Raw genomic sequence first — 16587 nt, 5'->3', positions numbered from 1 at the left:
AGGATTTTTTTCATCCTGAAATTTACTTTCTTATACTTTATATTAATATTGACATTTTAAATTAAACACAAATTTTAAATTTCAGGAAATATTAAATAGATTATTAATATTACTTTATGATCAATTTATCCTCACGGACAAAACATACATGTGCAGATAATTAATATATATTTCCCATATTATTGGTTATTCGTTTATTCGTTTTCCATGCGAATAAAAATATTAATGATAATTTTTTTCAACAATACGTTTCCCTGAATTAATGAAATTCGAATAAAATGAATAGTATGTTGTTTGGGAATGAAATTTTGTGGAAGTTTGAAGTAAAAAAGGGGAAACTGTGCATGGAATGGACTATTAATTATCCTTCAACCCTTCGGTATCTTTCTTTAATTGTAATGTGTAAATACACGAGTTGAGGGATATGTGTATGCGGGACTAATAACGTGTTTGAGGAAGGATATAATTGATGCTGATACCTGAGAAAAAGTGTACTGTCTGGGTGATGGGGGCATTTTAAAGCTGAAGGGGGATGCGAGATGTGAAAATACAGGTTGTCTTATTCTTGGTTGGTCGCCTGCGGTGCAACACGAAGATGATATATATTCGTGTGGCAACCAACTGCAGCTGTGCGAACCATCACGCCCGTCGTAAATTCACGGCTGCACTCCAATCTTTTTTCGGGGGAAATTGAAACAATTGTCGATTCATAACACTGCGAGGTGAGACCAATAAATTCTTCAATTGTCGTCTTCGTGATTCAACCCCTCACGGACAAATCTCCACGATAAACTACACGCCGGCACTCACTAATAGTGTATTCTACTCCCAATTCACGAGTTTTAACGAAAAAAAAAAAATTGGAAAATTATCCGGAAATTACATAATGTGTGAGAATTTTTCTTGAGAATTCTGGAATTCCTCAAGTTTTGGAAATTAATGAAATAATGGATTTCTAAAAATATTTGATTATTCTCTGTAAACTCAATTATTTAGTTGATCAATTATTATAATTTTCAATAATAAGTATTCAGTCACGATTAAATCATTAATGATTTACAATTAATTTCGATTCGATGATTTAATGATGGAATAGCAAAAAGTAATATCAACGCATATCCATCAAGAATTAAAAACCTAATGAAGTAATTAATTATCAACAACTGATTTCAACTCATAAATTTCCTATGTTAATTAATAAAGTGTTTATATAATTGATAATAATAATGATAATCGCTCGAAGGAGTTGATGTTTTCTCGAAATAAATTTCTCGAAACAAATAAATAGATAAGAGATTCCCCGAGCGATTCTTCTTGAATTCGAGTCTAAATGTTCACCATCAACATTCCGATGCAATTGCTACTTCATTTATGAAAAAAATGTCAATTTTTTCCCATGGATTTGAACCGAATGACCTGCCACGCCCTGTCGAGGTCACAAGGAATCGAGACCACTTGTATCACATCTATGCGTTCCCATGGTTCGATATAAAAACGCCATTTTCCATGTCACAATGTCGGTTTATGCAGACACACCGGTAATTGATCGGTGCAAATGAATTACCGAGAATTACGAGTATATCGCATTGGATAATAAATAATATCAGCAATGTCAATGGTGTAGCCGTGTCGTGCCATGGAGAGACATTGAGAGAGTATCAGAGCTCGATCCTTCTCCAATGAGCGTATTAATTGCTCATCAGCGGTAATGAAGGGTTTATAAGTCGGTATTAGCATAAGTAACAGGTTTTCACATGGGGTAATGAAGGCAACGCTGTCGCACCGGATGCAGAAACCGTATGTTGCCTTGTGGGGCTGGCAAAACAAACGATCTAGAACGAGATCGATGTGTCTCGGGTGATCATCTTCAACGGGAATGGAATTTTTATGGACAATATGTGATGGGAGAGCTGATGCGATGGTAATGATAATTTTTCTATTTCATTTTTACGGTATTTTTAGAGAGAATTGAACGACTACTCGCATATTCAAATGTCTTCCAGTGGTTTGACACCAGTCGGCTACACATCGAGGCGTTTTCATTGAAATTTACTCAGTGAATATGCAAGACGTGGGTGACAGTGCGAGTAATAACGAGAAACATGTGCAATAACAATCATTTCTTCGACTCTTTGAATAATATTTCCTTAGGATACGTACTTACTCAAATCGTTGTTTCTTTTATGGATTTTAACGAAGTTTTTACAATGGACTATTGTGCAAATGGAGTGTAAATCTACAATATATTTTTACTGATAACATTGTGAAACGGATTTAACGTGCTCTACTTCACTGATAATACGGGGTTCAGGCTATTCAATTTCTTTTCTTTCTCATTTTCAATCACTGATTTTTTCTGTTAAATTGTTTCTCCGCCATTCATAGTTCAAATAGTCGAATCATTGCAACTAAATAAGAGATTGAGTACTTGGATATTCTAGATACAATTTACAAGCTATTTCTTGAAAATCTGAAAATGTCAATTTTATATAGTTGTAATTGTCTGAAGAGTTTGTACATTCACTATTTTCCAACTTGTAACAATTTTTATTTATTTAGTAAGTTAACCGTTGCCTCATTGTATTCAATATAACAGTTTTAAGGTAATCTGTAACTAGGGGCTGAGACTACGCAATTGCATTGAAAGAGAAAGAATTCATACAAAAGAAAGCAACTCGTACTGCGAGCAGAGTTTTTAAATAACAAGTGTTGAACAGAGAACTGACCGGAATACCACATCATCCGTCTCTGGATCATCGAAAACTACTTGTCCAAATGTAAAAAAATTTAAGAGTTCCAGAGTCTGCAAAAAGGGTGACACGAAATGAGTCCCCGGCTTTCAAAGCAGATCCTCAAACTATTTACTTCCACAGAGAATATGAGAATATCGATGCAGAAACATTTCAACAATGCTAGTCGCAATAAAAAACCAATCAACTACCGAGTTAAATCACGAGAATTCCAGGTATGCTAATGGCTGAGAAAAGTGATAAAACCAGAGGGTAAAAAATCTGCGACGTTTTATCGATTGAAAATAACAGCGTCTCGTTGGGTGTAGGGGGTTGGGACTCTCTATCACTGGATTAGTGATAGAGTGTGATAAGTGTGACGAGTCCTGGTAATTCTCCATTAACGTTCTTACCAGGTGAGATAAACCGGTGAATAAATCCCAATGGCAATTCGACATACTTCGCAAATCATATTGTTTGTTTGCTATTCTTATTTTTTCAGAACCCGGTAGTCATTCAATCTGAATGAAGAATTAAGAATTTGCATAGTATTCACTCGATCCGTTGACACTTCTTCCGCCGTCACGACTCTTTCACTTATTCTCCAGTTAAAATCAGGAAAATAAAAACACTTTTCACTAGGATTCGCGGATAGGAGATTTCTGGTGCATATCCGTGTCAGATAATTCGTGCATGACGCAATGGGTGCTTTCTGCACCTTCTCCAAGTTTTTTCCCACATTTGTTATGAATTCTGGACTGAAATAGGTTATCAAAAAGTGTACGTGAGATCCTCACGAAGGTGCGCCTAACAGATCACGATAGTTTTGTCGCTCGGTCGTTTTACTTGTACATGTGTTCACCGAGAGGAATGAACACCTGTTTTATTCCATACCCCAATAAAATTTGTGCAATACCCACATTTATACCGATTTTCAGAATAAATTCCGAGATTAAAATAATCAATAACTCACAACAAATAAAACAGCAGAAAAAAAAATCCAGTAGAGAATAATCTGTAATTTAAACAACTGCAATAACTGGTTCATCCCTTTTCCAAATTTCTGCAGTGAAAATGGATTGCAACAAATATTCACTAAAATTTGATAAAAAAGTGGTTCTTTCCTCCTGGCAGAATCAACTGGCGCTATTCCATTTAATCTCATCACGGCGAATCTCCATACCCCCCATTTCCTCCGCAACCACTTCACTTATCTTTCCTCCTAATTGTCCTGGAAATAAACTCCGAGATCATTGAACCCACTAAGATTAATAGCCCCCTCGAATCTCCAGAAAATTCCTCGTGATCGCCTTTTGGAGACCATTAAGGGAGTTCGTCGCTCTTGCTCCTTCAATCCAAAGTCATCAGGCAATTTCTCAGGGGGTACGAGGAGGGGGGTCCACTCCCGATCATTTGCGTTCACAGACTGCTGGTAGTCCCTCATCGATCGTGGCGATAAAAGTGATTGACTCTTGAAACGAGTCCAGTCAATAGAAGGGGGTGCGGGGAGTCAGCGTTCACCAAGAGTTCTCCGCATGTTAAATAGAGTGGGAAAGAGTCGTACAGTTTCCGTTTACTCTCTCATTTATTCATGTGCGCCTTTTTCCTCGACTTATTTTTTTTTTCGTCATTTTTTATTTGAAATGCATACGACGATATCGTCGACTCTGCCTCTTCAATTAGCTTCACAACGCCGCTCGTTAAACTTTTATGTTTCACTCAATGACTCGTTATGTCCCCTCCCCCCTGAGTTCAGAGAATATCGCCCCTTCATAAAGATGGAAATCTTTATCTCGCCACTGTAGAGAGGATACAATGTTTTACGATATGCTGATTTTTTATTTGAAAAAATTTTTTTTTCTTCAAGTTCATGACCTCAAATCGCCGTTTTTACTTCCAGGTAGCTCGGAAAGGAGTTCAGTCAATGATGATCGATCGTCAAGAGTCCGGTGCATGTGTTTTGCCGGTTTTGCCGACGCTGATGACGATGCAATTCTTATGGGTCAGCTGAAGAATCCATATTATGCCAATAATGTGTAAAAAAGTTAACTTAAATAATGGTCGGCGTTGGATTTCGGAGTTTCCCCAAGGTACAAAATTAATTGTTTCCAAATTTTTTTTATACTTTCGGATTTAGAAAATATTCATTTCGTTTTTACTGCAGGGCTTACTGAAAGTCTGAGAGGACTTTTTCGGTGCGGATTTTTTTTCCAAAATACATCTGGTGATCAGAGAGGGTCAACAAAGGAAAGACCAAGGTCAAGAGTAGAAGGAAAAAACTATATTGCCTTCTGGAGAAGAATTTAACTTGAGACTCTCAAAGTGCCTCTTTTTTGAATGACTGTCTACAGTCCAATAATTTTAAATAATAATTCTCAGTGTTCAAAATAATTTGTGTTTGTTTAGTTCTATGCCATAATCTAATAGCCGGAATCCATTTATATTGAGATAAATTGATGACATGAATCAATAGCTATATGGTTTTTCCAACATGATTCAAGTCAATTCCTCGACTTGACTCAATTCAATTTTTTACTTGACCCACCTCAATGTTTTGAATTGATTTAAGGCCCGGGTGGACTACCTATAGAACGTCATCTTTTGTTTAAATTTTATCTTTCTAGCCTAAAATACATAAAAATTTGGGATAAGTTTTGAGGTCACGAAAATCACTGGATTTGGCATGAAAAAATAATGAAAAAAAAGAGGAAAAAATTTTGAAGGGCGCTAAAGAGCAATATTTATGAAAAGGGATTTTCCAGGTTTACAAAAAAATAATGAAAAATCTGCAGCATTTGATTGCCTGTAGCTGCATTCAATTCAGTGGAGGGTTTGGTTTGTGTGGTGAATACTTGACATACATGCTACATATTTTTCATTATTTTTTTGGAAACCTGGAAAATCCCTTTTCATAAATATCGCTCTTTAGCGCCCTTCAAAATTTTTTCCTCTTTTTTTTCATTATTTTTTTATGCCAACTCCAGTGATTTTCGTGACCTCAAAACTTATCCCAAATTTTTATGTATTTTAGGTTAAAAAGATAAAATTTAAATCAAACATGACGCTCGATAGATAGTCCACCCGGCCCTTAAGTTGATTCTTCGAATTGATCTATCACAGAATCCGAGTCATTCCACTTTAATCGAATCGAGAATCGGCTAAAATCAAATCGACATCGAGTTGAATCAGTATTTTTTTTTAGATGGATGATTTATTTTCATTTAGTTTCCCTCGTAGAATGCATTCATGCGTGAGATACCCCTTATCGCGTGCATGTCACTGCGTCCTGCCTGAAACAACGACAAAAAAAAAACACCCGGAAAAAGGGTTGTCCGAGTGCCAACGGCAGATAGAAACTAAAGTGAGATTAACACCTTCACGCACGGACGCCTTCAATTACATGTGCAACACGAGTCAGTGTCTCCCCTACTAACTCGCCCACAGGCCTAATTCTTTTATTGGAGTATTTATAGCCCGAGTCAACTGTCACACAGGACTAGACGAATAAATTAGAGAGTACTGATAGAAAAAAGGGGGTTGGAAATTTGGTACCGGCCGATTGGGCCCGGATTTTTCGTCCCACGGAAATCTGGGACCGATTCCCGGTCACTTACGCACACTTAAATCATTTAAACCGCCCATTCATCTCCCGCGACGCCGTCAGACGCCGGAATGAAGCCGATTCACTTTTGACACCTCTGCGCATCCCACTGCGCTGGCTAATGCAATTGCGCCTCATTTCAACGAATCAATGGCGGGAGAAACAGGTATTTCTGAGAATTTAATGGTGCAAACATTCTGACGAAAAGAGTCTACCAAAATTTCTTGCAAGTCATCGGGAATATCGCAAAACCGAAAATATTCAAGTGACCTGTCTCAAAGAAATGAAGAAAAATGTAAAATATATATATGTATATATATATAATATTTCAAGTGAAAAAAGAAGAGTGATTGCATGTGGGGCAGAGCCCGTTGGAGGCTAGAGCTCCTTGAAGATATCACGTTGACATATTTTCGTAAATAAAAATTAAAAAAAACAAGTTACGATGGAAGAAACAGGGGAAAGTGTCCATGGACGGCCTCTCGGGAGGCCTTGCAATGACCTCCCTCGACCCCAAAAGATTCCAGTACAATAGCCGGCAAGAGTGGTCCAGGGAAGAGAGAAGAGCGGGGAAATCCTTCGAGTTTATGGTGGCCAGAGTAGACCTCCGTGGAGTTATCGTACGGCTATCTACTCTTGTAGGCATGCCGTGAGGACTCCGACTCTCGACACGGTTCTGCCCCCGTTCCTCACCGAATGTTACTGCACCTCACCGCCACTGTTTCACTCCACCTTCTCTCGACGCGCTGCGTCGTTGAACATTTGCTTCAAGACCAGCGCTAGGGCAAAAAAAAATTGATAAAAAAAAAAAGAGAGAACAAACGGTGGTGGCTACCAGCGGGGAAGCGCACACGGCTCCTCTGGCTTTTGCCTCCTCGATACAAGATACTGCCACGTGTTACACGTTGTTTCGCCACCATAAGGTAAAGGGGTCCCGTAGTTCGAACCATTCCTGTCGCTGGGGTATACGGGACAATAATGGATCGGCCTTTTGTCTGTTTAGGCTTCGTTTTGCTCTTGTACAATGTTTCGTGCGATTGTTTCTTTTTATCATGGGGATTTTTTTCCGGGTGCCATTCGTAGAATGGGGTATCTCCCCTGGGTTTTTGTTCATAACATGAGAAATTGAAGAGCAATTCTGCCTCGGTCATCGCCTGGGAAAATACGATTGTGGATTGAGATATTTTAGACGGTGGGAATGGAAAGGGGAATTTTTTAAATGAAGATCTCTTATCGGGAGAGGAGTTTGTGTCGTCGTTCTTCGGTCATTTGTTCGGGGACACGGAATCCTCGGGGGTTTTGTTTTATATAGACGTTTGATGGGGACGTATAAGGATATTTAAAAGGAATTCCATCGTGATTGGGTGGATGGAGTTTGTTGCTTGGGGACGAGGCATCGATCAATGTCTCTCTAGTTGGGGATTTCAGGGGATTGTGACATTTTCGTGTCGTGGGTGGCTGGGTGCGACACACGTTGGCCAAATGTCAGGGGGCATGGATATAGATGTGGATGAGGTTGATAATATATGTTTGTGAAGCATGTTGAAAACGATCGATTGTGACTTGTAAGTGAAAAGTAATGACGTAAATTGGAGGTAAATTGGTTGAGGGAGTTGTTTATCCCACGGATATTTTACTCTCTGGGATTGATTTCGAGGTGGTGATTGTCATTCGAGAGTTTTCTATCGATGAAAAATTCTCGATTTACGGTCTGAGAAAAGAACAAATTTATACAGGAAAGTTTTCCTTCAACAGTTCAGTTGCCAGGTCGTAAAGTACATCGAATTTGCCGTTTTTCTTAGTTATTGATTTATCTTGAAAACTATTGACTTCAGTTGGATGCCTCGAAGATTTTCTTTGTAGATCATTACATTTTTTGCAAAAAGGATTTTCTCATATTCATTCCCAAGATCGACAGTTTTAGAAATAAATCAGTAATTATCTGATTAAATCACCACGTTATCAAACATTCGTATAAATTCACCAACAATTCAATTTCATACAATTGTATTTTAATATGAACAAAAAAGTTTGGTTTATTTTCCCACAATATTGGAAGCCATGGAAATTTTTTTTTCTATCTCAAAAACTGAAAACGAATCTTGAAAAAATATGAAATCAATCTAAACAAAATTTCTGGAATTATATTTTTAAAAGATTGAGGAAGAACTGGATTTTTTTACTTGCGGGTTACAAATGAACAAAAAAACTTCCACTGAATCGTACGTAGAAAAAATAGCCGTTTATATGAATTGAAAGTACAAAAGTGAGCAACACTAGATTAAAACAAAAAATAAAGATCGAAACCACATCAGTCAACATTGATATTCTCAATAAGTAAATCCCCTTCACCTTCGCTCTCCGGCCCTGTGACGTGCTCTTGGAGCTCCTGGACGTGCATTTTGCGCAGGCTCTGGCATTCGTAATTGCTGCACTACCTGTCGTATTGCCCCTGGAAGCTGGGCAACAGTGTTTTGACCAGGGAAATGTATGTTCTGCACAGCATTCTGCACAGCTATTCGAATCTGATTGACGGTTGTCGCTGGTACTTCAATTTGAATGGCTTGATTGGGAACTGGTGCTCGAGGTGGAGGATTTGCCTGGGGTGGAGCAACCCTAACCTGCTGGACTGATCTCCCTGGAGTTCCTCGTCTAGCAACTCCTCCTCTCTGAGAGGGTGTAGCAATCACAGGATTTTCAAGGGCTAAAACAATTACAGATAATTATCTTCTATAAAACTAATGGTTCCCATGAAAAATGAGGCAGTGGGGTAAAAAATTCATTCAAATAAAAATGAATCTGATGAAAAATTACCTCGTCTTTCCTTGAATAGCTGTTGCCTCTTGTCTTGCTCCTCCTTTGAACGATTATTGATAGCCTCATCAATAAAATTATCCACCACCAATGCTCTGTTCATCGAGGTTATCGGTGATCTGCAAATGGGACAGAGATGTTGTTTTCTTCTCCAGGAACGAATGCAGTGGGAGCAAAAGGTGTGAGTACAGTTGAGAGTCGTCGCCATCACGAAGAGTTCCTGACAGATGCTGCAAGTAAACTGTTCATCCATGGCTGTCATTATTTTAGTCCCCATCTCGATACTTTTTTTCGAAGTCGAGGGGGCATTTTCTCCAGTTAAGTCGATTGTTTCCAAGACCTGGAGCTTCGTACCCTTTTTGTCACTGCTCACTTTGTAAAGGTAGCAGTCTTTATTCCGTGTCACTTCTGATAACAGCACTGTAAAGAAGAATATCTGAATATCACAATCGATGATTCATTAATTTGTTGATTGAGCAAGAGTTAATGTACAAATAGGATTTTTTAAGCAACTGACCAGATTGATTCCTGAACTGTTCAGCAACAGCTGTCTGTTCCTTGAGAGCTTTCTCGGTCTCCTCGACCTTCTTTTGCAGGGCCTCTTTCTCCTTAACAACAGTACTCAACTGTTGTTCCTTCCAGTTCTTCATCTGCTCTGCCATATTTTTCTCGAATACCTCTTTCTCCTGCTTCGTCATGTCAAGTGCCTCCTGCCACTTGTTCCTCTCCTCAGTGAGTCTTTCCTCGAATCGTCTCCTCTCTTCCGTCATAGAGTTCACAAGCTGCTTCAGGCTGTCCTGAAGCTGAACCTGATTGTCCTTGGAGATCTTGATCTGTTCCTCCAGCACCTTAATCTGATTGTTCTTCTCTAGGGATTCCCCTTGGACTGCCTCTTTTTGTCTCCGGAGGTCGTCGAGGCGAGTCGTCAGCTCCTCTGTCTGCTTCTGCTTTAGCAGAATCTTGTCCTCCATCTCCTTCATCTGGGCCTCCTGGCGTTCCTCGAAGATCTTTTGTCTCGCTGAGACCTCCATGACCTTCTCCGCCATTCTTGCACGTTTCACCTCTGGATCGTCCCCTTTTGGACACATCTTCAGGGTGTATAGAAATCGCTTTGTGTCTCCCAGCTCTAGTTCGTCATCAAGGCTCAGGGGGTAAATCACGTTGCGAATTAATTTTACACCGTTTAGGAACGTTCCGGAGGAACTCGAGTCTATTATTATCCACTGTTGATCTTTTTTTTCTATCACGCAGTGATTACGAGAAATTGAGATATCTATAATAATTGCGTCGTTGTCCGCCCCGCGACCCAACCTAAACTGAATGAATTGTAGTGGAGAAACATTTTCTTTTAATTATTGAAATGAAAAATAAAATTCGTCGTTCGGAATGTATTGGTATTTCTAAAGGTTCTGGTTTCTGAGGATCTTATTGCCACCTGCGGGGACAATTCCTGGAGAATCTATAACTGATTTACGGAAAAATTGGATTTAGGAAAAAAATCACTTTTTGCCACCAAAAATCGTAGATCAGATAATATTAAATCAATATTACTTGAGGGTGTAATCGAGAAACTGTATGTCGCAAAATCTTTTTCAGTAAATATAATTGTATAACAATAGAATAATATTTAATTTTTTTCCAACGCTTAGGGTAAAAGAATTTCCTTTTTATTTTTTTATCTTTCATCATGATTATCATTTAGGACAGAATATATATGAAATCAACTGTTGGAAGATGGAAAAAATTGATTCTAGAACAAAGTCAGTTTTCTTCTCTAAAAATTCAAGATCAAGCTGGAGGGTTTACGATTAAGTTCATTTCTAAAATCTTTTTCCGATTCTTGAGGCTTTTATTGTTATTTGAGAATCAATTATACTTGAAATCAACTATCAACGGGTGAAAAAAAATCGATTCCAGGAGAAAAACAGACAGATAGGACCCCTGACACGTAGAGTAATAAAAAAAATTGTATTTTTCAACTTTTTCCTTGTCTAAAGAGTTTATTCTCATTTCCGAAGTAACTATATGTAAAATTAACCAATGGTCGATGAAAAAAATGCGACCACAAATGCAATGTGTCACATTTATTATTTTTTTAGGAAACTTGGTAGACCCCTTCTAAACAATATCGCTCTTAAGTGCCCTTTAATAATTTTTCTTCTTTTTTTTTTCATTATTTTTTTATGCCCATTCAATGCTTCCCGCACCACAAATTTTATGTCAAATTTTTATATATTTTAGGCTAAAAAGATCAAATTAAATAAAAGATGACGTTCGACAGATGGTCCGCCCAGGCTTTAATTTCATAAAAGAGTAGATATGAACTAGGGGTTAAAAATTATTTTTCAATTCTTCCCTTTTTCCTAGTCCTCAGGCTTTTATTATCATCTGGATGTGAATACACACAAAATCACTTCACGGTTGGCAAATAAATGGATCTTAAAGCCATGAAAATTTTCCCAAATACAAGATGTCCTGGACTTGGGAAGTTCATACACCCAAGTGTCACTTACAAAAATAATTAAATCCCCAGAAACTACACCTTATAAATTGAATAGATTACTTACCACATCCTTAGTTATTTGGAAATCACGAGCTTTTGATCCGCCTTTGTTACACTTAACCAAAACAGGTATCAATTCCACATCAATTTCACGTTTTTCCGCGGACAGTTGCACTTCCATCGGAATATCTGTCATGTTAAAACTTCAATTACACTGCTTATTACCAATTAAGTTCACATAAACCGACGGATCGAATCAGGAAGCACTGGCAAAACAACGGAGAAATCACTTGAAGTGTGTAGATGCCGGTTGCATGTACTCCATGAGGTAGTAATACACGTTTTATGTCAGGAGACCCATTGATCAGTTTTTATGACATCTCTGAGACCTCTGACGGCTCTCATTTGCTCTGCCGATACATTCGAAATTCGCGGGAAACGCCAGGTGGCGCGAAATTTCCGTTCCGAATTTAAATTTATCTTCAAAAATCCAACACCACTAAAAAACAATATTCCTTTATTGATCTATTTTATTACCCACTCCTTTATTAAATATATCCTATTTTTATTGGAAATATATCTCAAAATATCTTGCATTGATCGAATTTCTTTGCCATCTGTCAAAGAATTCGATATAAAGTTCCCAAAGTATCAAATTTGAAATATCTGTATATCAAATTTGATATTAAGAGCATCCGTGAATATTTAATATTGATTGTGAATAATTTGTTTTTCCAGATCGATGCGTGCAATTTGTACCCTGAAATCGGTAAAACTGAGAAGATTGGAAGAATAAATTTCTCATCTTCACCGATGAATGAATTCAAAATAGCGATAGTATCGGTGTTCACCCAGCTGTTCACATCCGCGATAATTTAAACCCGCGGAATGCGAACAAAGTTCGCGGTTCGCCCCGTAGAAAACAGTCAGCCTCGCCCACTCACTCCTCTCAGTTTCCACAGGTGAGTTTACGAGCTTCCAATATCGATTTTTCCTCATTTTAAATTTACACAAGTGAACTTTCCCCGCTAAAATATTCTACAGCGTGAATATTTTATTCGCCAATCGATCTTTCCCTCGGCGCGAGACGAAGAGATTATCGGCGCAAGCCAAAGGAGAATAAACGATGGGGAAAAAAAAATCACAAAAAGGAGGGGGGATGGGAAGGTGCAGGGGGAATCCCGAGGAATAAAAATGTAAATAAAAAAAATGACCATTGGAGTGAGCGCTGGCGGGTCATTGGGGTCGTGAATCGCTCGTGTTGAGGATAGAGGCAATAAAAGCAACGGGCAAAACGGTCAATCGAGAAAGGGAGAACGAAAAAGTAGAAAAAAAATGATGAGAAAAAATAAGATACCCTATTACCATATGGCTTATATACGAAACCACGGAGCTATAACTGTGTGGAGTGTATGTTTCCTCGTGGTCTCGCGGTCAGTGTCGCCATAACTTGAAAATAAATAAATCCAGAGTGCCGGATAAATACCCTTGGACGCCCGTACGCTTGTACAATGCAAATGCTATCATGTCCGAGGACCTTTTCCTCCCCACTCATCGCTAAATGAGAACAAACTATAGTTTAATTTGTCGTATTGCTTTCTCACATCTCAATTTGCCAAAAAAAAACATTTTTCCTTTAGCTATTTCACACGTAGTTCTCGGTAAACTTTTATCGTGACGTCAGTAAACCGCATTGCAAGTTCTTTATGAAACGATTACAGCGCTGGGTTGCATTTCCATCGAGATATGGTGATGCGCGCGCAGAGAATTGGTTAGATCGTTTTAAATCGAATTTTCTTCGGGAAATAATTCATCAATGTTTATCTTCTTTCATGATTATTATTAGGGAATAATTATTTACAGAAAAAATAAAAAAGTAATTGACATTATAATTCAATTTACGCAAGAAATGTAATAAATGAAAGAAAAAGGCATGAATATCATAGGCATACAAAACTATGAAGAAAAAATATTACGCGACTATTTTAATGAAGGATTAAAAATGAGCTTAATTGTGAATTTGTTTAGGCTGGAATGTGGAATGATAAATGTCGAATTCTGATACTAAACGGGATTATTAAATCTCGAAATGACTGGAAAAGCCCTGAATCACGTTCGATCTGCAATAGTCGATTTACGGCTAATTACGGGTGAAGCACCCACGAGGCAGAACTGTGTGGTGACGTGTCGGTTAAAAGTTAACACAACGCAAAGCAACATACAACCCCGTGTGCTAAACGCTCGTGTGTATCTCTTTAGATACGTGAAACTGATTACGCAATAGGATTCGCGCTCTCATGTGTTTAACCATGTGTTAGTAAACAACTTGAGTAGATTTAGATCAAAGGGGACGGGCAAATACAAAATAAACACACATACGGGCGTTTGTAGTTATGTCGAAGGGATCAAACGTAAGGCTGAAGACACGCTTCCTTGAGGCATTAGAGACGTACGTTCGATTAATGTGCTTTCCCCTCAATTCAATGTAAGATCTGTTAGTCTGTACGCTCAGTGACTGTTGTTTTAAATCCATTCGAAATAATTGACGTTGTGGAGTTATAACCGATTGGCTGAATTTATATCGAGGGGAAAGAAACAAAGTGCTATTGCGTTTAACGCTCTTTTTTTTTCACTCTCAATGGGCATTTAAAAAATAAAATGACTTCTTCACTTCAATAACTACTCCACAGTCGTGGCTTTTCAAGCTTAAATCCCTTTTCCTATATTTTCTCGATTTATTCTCCATCTTCATTTTGCGGGAAATTCGCCATTCATTTCGTGTCGCAATTTGTTTCATGCGCGGGAAAAATTCAGTGCCGCCAATCGGTTTTTCTGTCGCTTTCTAGGGAATTTTGTGTTGTGGTCAGAGTGTTCGTTTAAATCATTGAAAAAAATTCGAACAATAGGATTTTCAGAAAAGGGGAACGAGTAATGATGAGGAGGGCAACACGGAGACATTGCCGAGTTGTTTTTGTGTAGAAAATACTTATTCAAGTCGATGTCGGTCTGATTCGAGTCGATTTCCGAGGTAATTCGACGAATCGAATTGGAATTGGAAAGCGGTTAGCTCTCGTCGGTTTGTCGTTGGGGTAAAAATAATCTCCCATCACTCACCTTTGAAAATATCTTCAGATTCGCGATTTAATCGAGTGCACCATTCCGTGCACCTCGTTAAATTAGGGCAACGAAGCGCGATGATCATCACAATGTTACGGATACTCAGTACAGCATAACCTCCCACTTCTTACAATATTTTCTCTCTATTCCTCCAGTTTGGGATAAACAGGTTGTTTGTTTTTCATCGTTGCTGTCCTCCTCGGACGAATGTAAAAAAGTAGAGGTTAAAATATAAGAAATGAGAGGTTGCACCGACCAAGATTTATTATCTCCCTCGAAAAGGTCCGAAGACTCGCCCGTGTCTTACCTGCAACAAAGAAGTGAAAAAAAAATGATCAACTTAAGACCCTCAACTCTGATGCGAGGTAATCAATAAACATTGCGCAAGGCGAAAACAATTGTTTGTATTCGGTGCATTAACAGCGTTCTGGGAAAAATAGTTAATGGGATTGATGGTGTGCTTGATGAATGTTGGAGATGAAATGAAGGTATCGGGGCAAATAAAAGAGAGGGGTCACACCACGCCTCGATGGGTGATCCCATCCAACCCATTCGTAGAACAGGCTTTGCCGAGAGATCTTCGAGTTCCACGTATACACTGGCATCGCCCTGTCGATCAGATTTCTATCGATGCCGTGTCGAACGTCTCGTACTTTACTCTTATTCTTTTTCTTTTGCTTCCACCGATGGTGACCCAGACAACTTTCATTCTAATGATTCTTCCTTTTTCATTCAGCAATTAATTAACTCACTTTTTCTCCAAATCCCAGAATCTTCCATTCCGTGAATCGAAATTCTTCTTAATAGTCGGAAAATTTTGTCATAATTGTCCTTTCTCGCACGATTTCCACTATTTTTACGAAAAATTTCAATAAAAGATTGGATCCGATGAGTTGAGACTTTCTCTATGTTATTCGAAACTATCTCCTAAGAAGGGACACGCACACGCTTCAATTGTAGGTGAAAATATATTGCCGACAATTTAATTAAATGACTCGATCTTTCATTTATTGTTAGCAAACAAACTTTAGTTAAAGACTCGATATAATGTAAGCTAGGTTGTTAATGTCCAATGTTGCTTGCTCGAGAGTTCGTCTCCAAGTGACCCCGGTCACCAATTCGTCCAGGGTGGCAGGTCTACCCAGTAGCCAAGGCCCTTTGTCTATGGGGTTGGTCCACGTGCTGGGCTGTTTCGTCATAAACAGCCTAAATGTTTCAAGTATTCCCTGTGATCAGTTACAACGGGTCTCTTGTTTGTTTTAACGTCGAAAATATTTCCAACACAATCTTCTCGAAAAAATTAACTACAAGTATAATCTTTACTGAGCAAAGTTTGGATTGAAACCAAACGTGAAAAATCATTTTAGTCCTTGAAAATCTTTCAATTTTAGTCGTTTGTCTACCTTTTGAGGATAATCCACCGCCCTGTCTCGAAAGCGACCACAAGGCGAATTTGACAAGTTGAAAAATGCCGAGAATTTTTTTGATGCAATGAGTTTTATCCACGATAAAAAGTCACGATACAATCGCATTCACGGTCGGTTATGTTATTCAGGTTCATCCACCTTGAGTTGCTCAAAGTACTGAGCTGGAAACTGATAGTTGGATGAAACGACGCGCAACGTTAAATTGGGATTAGTTGATGCGGGGTGGGCAGGGGCAACATTGTGGGCAACAGGGCGTTACGTGTTCGTGCGCCTGCGGGGTTGAAGATCGGCCAACGACAAAGCGCCTTTCTGTATAGATTCCCCCTTCCATCTTGTAACCTCGCCATTGGGTTCGAATGTATGCAACTTGATGGTTCAAGAGAACGCCGAATGGAC

General features: G+C 38.7%; 2 protein-coding genes across 5 annotated transcripts in view; both read right to left on the bottom strand.

The window, feature by feature from the left end:
• Positions 1–16587, bottom strand: part of LOC105265180 (uncharacterized protein KIAA1522-like) — a 97737-nt gene that overhangs the window by 5281 nt on the left and 75869 nt on the right. The window lies entirely within an intron of this gene.
• LOC105265179 (E3 ubiquitin-protein ligase RNF8) lies at positions 8551–11962 on the bottom strand. Its single transcript, XM_011302542.1, has 4 exons — positions 11712–11962; positions 9662–10460; positions 9145–9564; positions 8551–9034 (listed from the first exon to the last, which is right to left on the bottom strand). Exons 1-4 carry the CDS (start codon positions 11841–11843, stop codon positions 8679–8681), a joined length of 1707 nt encoding a protein of 568 aa, XP_011300844.1. The 5' UTR covers positions 11844–11962; the 3' UTR covers positions 8551–8678.

This window comes from Fopius arisanus, unplaced genomic scaffold (assembly GCF_000806365.1).
Source record: "Fopius arisanus strain USDA-PBARC FA_bdor unplaced genomic scaffold, ASM80636v1 scaffold00028, whole genome shotgun sequence".
NCBI lineage: Eukaryota > Metazoa > Arthropoda > Insecta > Hymenoptera > Braconidae > Fopius > Fopius arisanus.
The sequence above is the reverse complement of the archived record's forward strand: the minus strand, read 5'-3'. Positions and strand labels throughout refer to the sequence as shown.

Coding starts and splice junctions, on each gene's coding strand:
- LOC105265179 (XM_011302542.1), bottom strand. CDS start 11,843: ATGACAGATATTCCGATGGAAGTGCAACTGTCCGCGGAAAAACGTGAA. Junction 9,565..9,661: donor ACAGTTCAGGAATCAATCTG/GTCAGTTGCTTA, acceptor TCTTCTTTACAG/TGCTGTTATCAGAAGTGACA. Junction 9,035..9,144: donor GCTATTCAAGGAAAGACGAG/GTAATTTTTCAT, acceptor TAATTGTTTTAG/CCCTTGAAAATCCTGTGATT.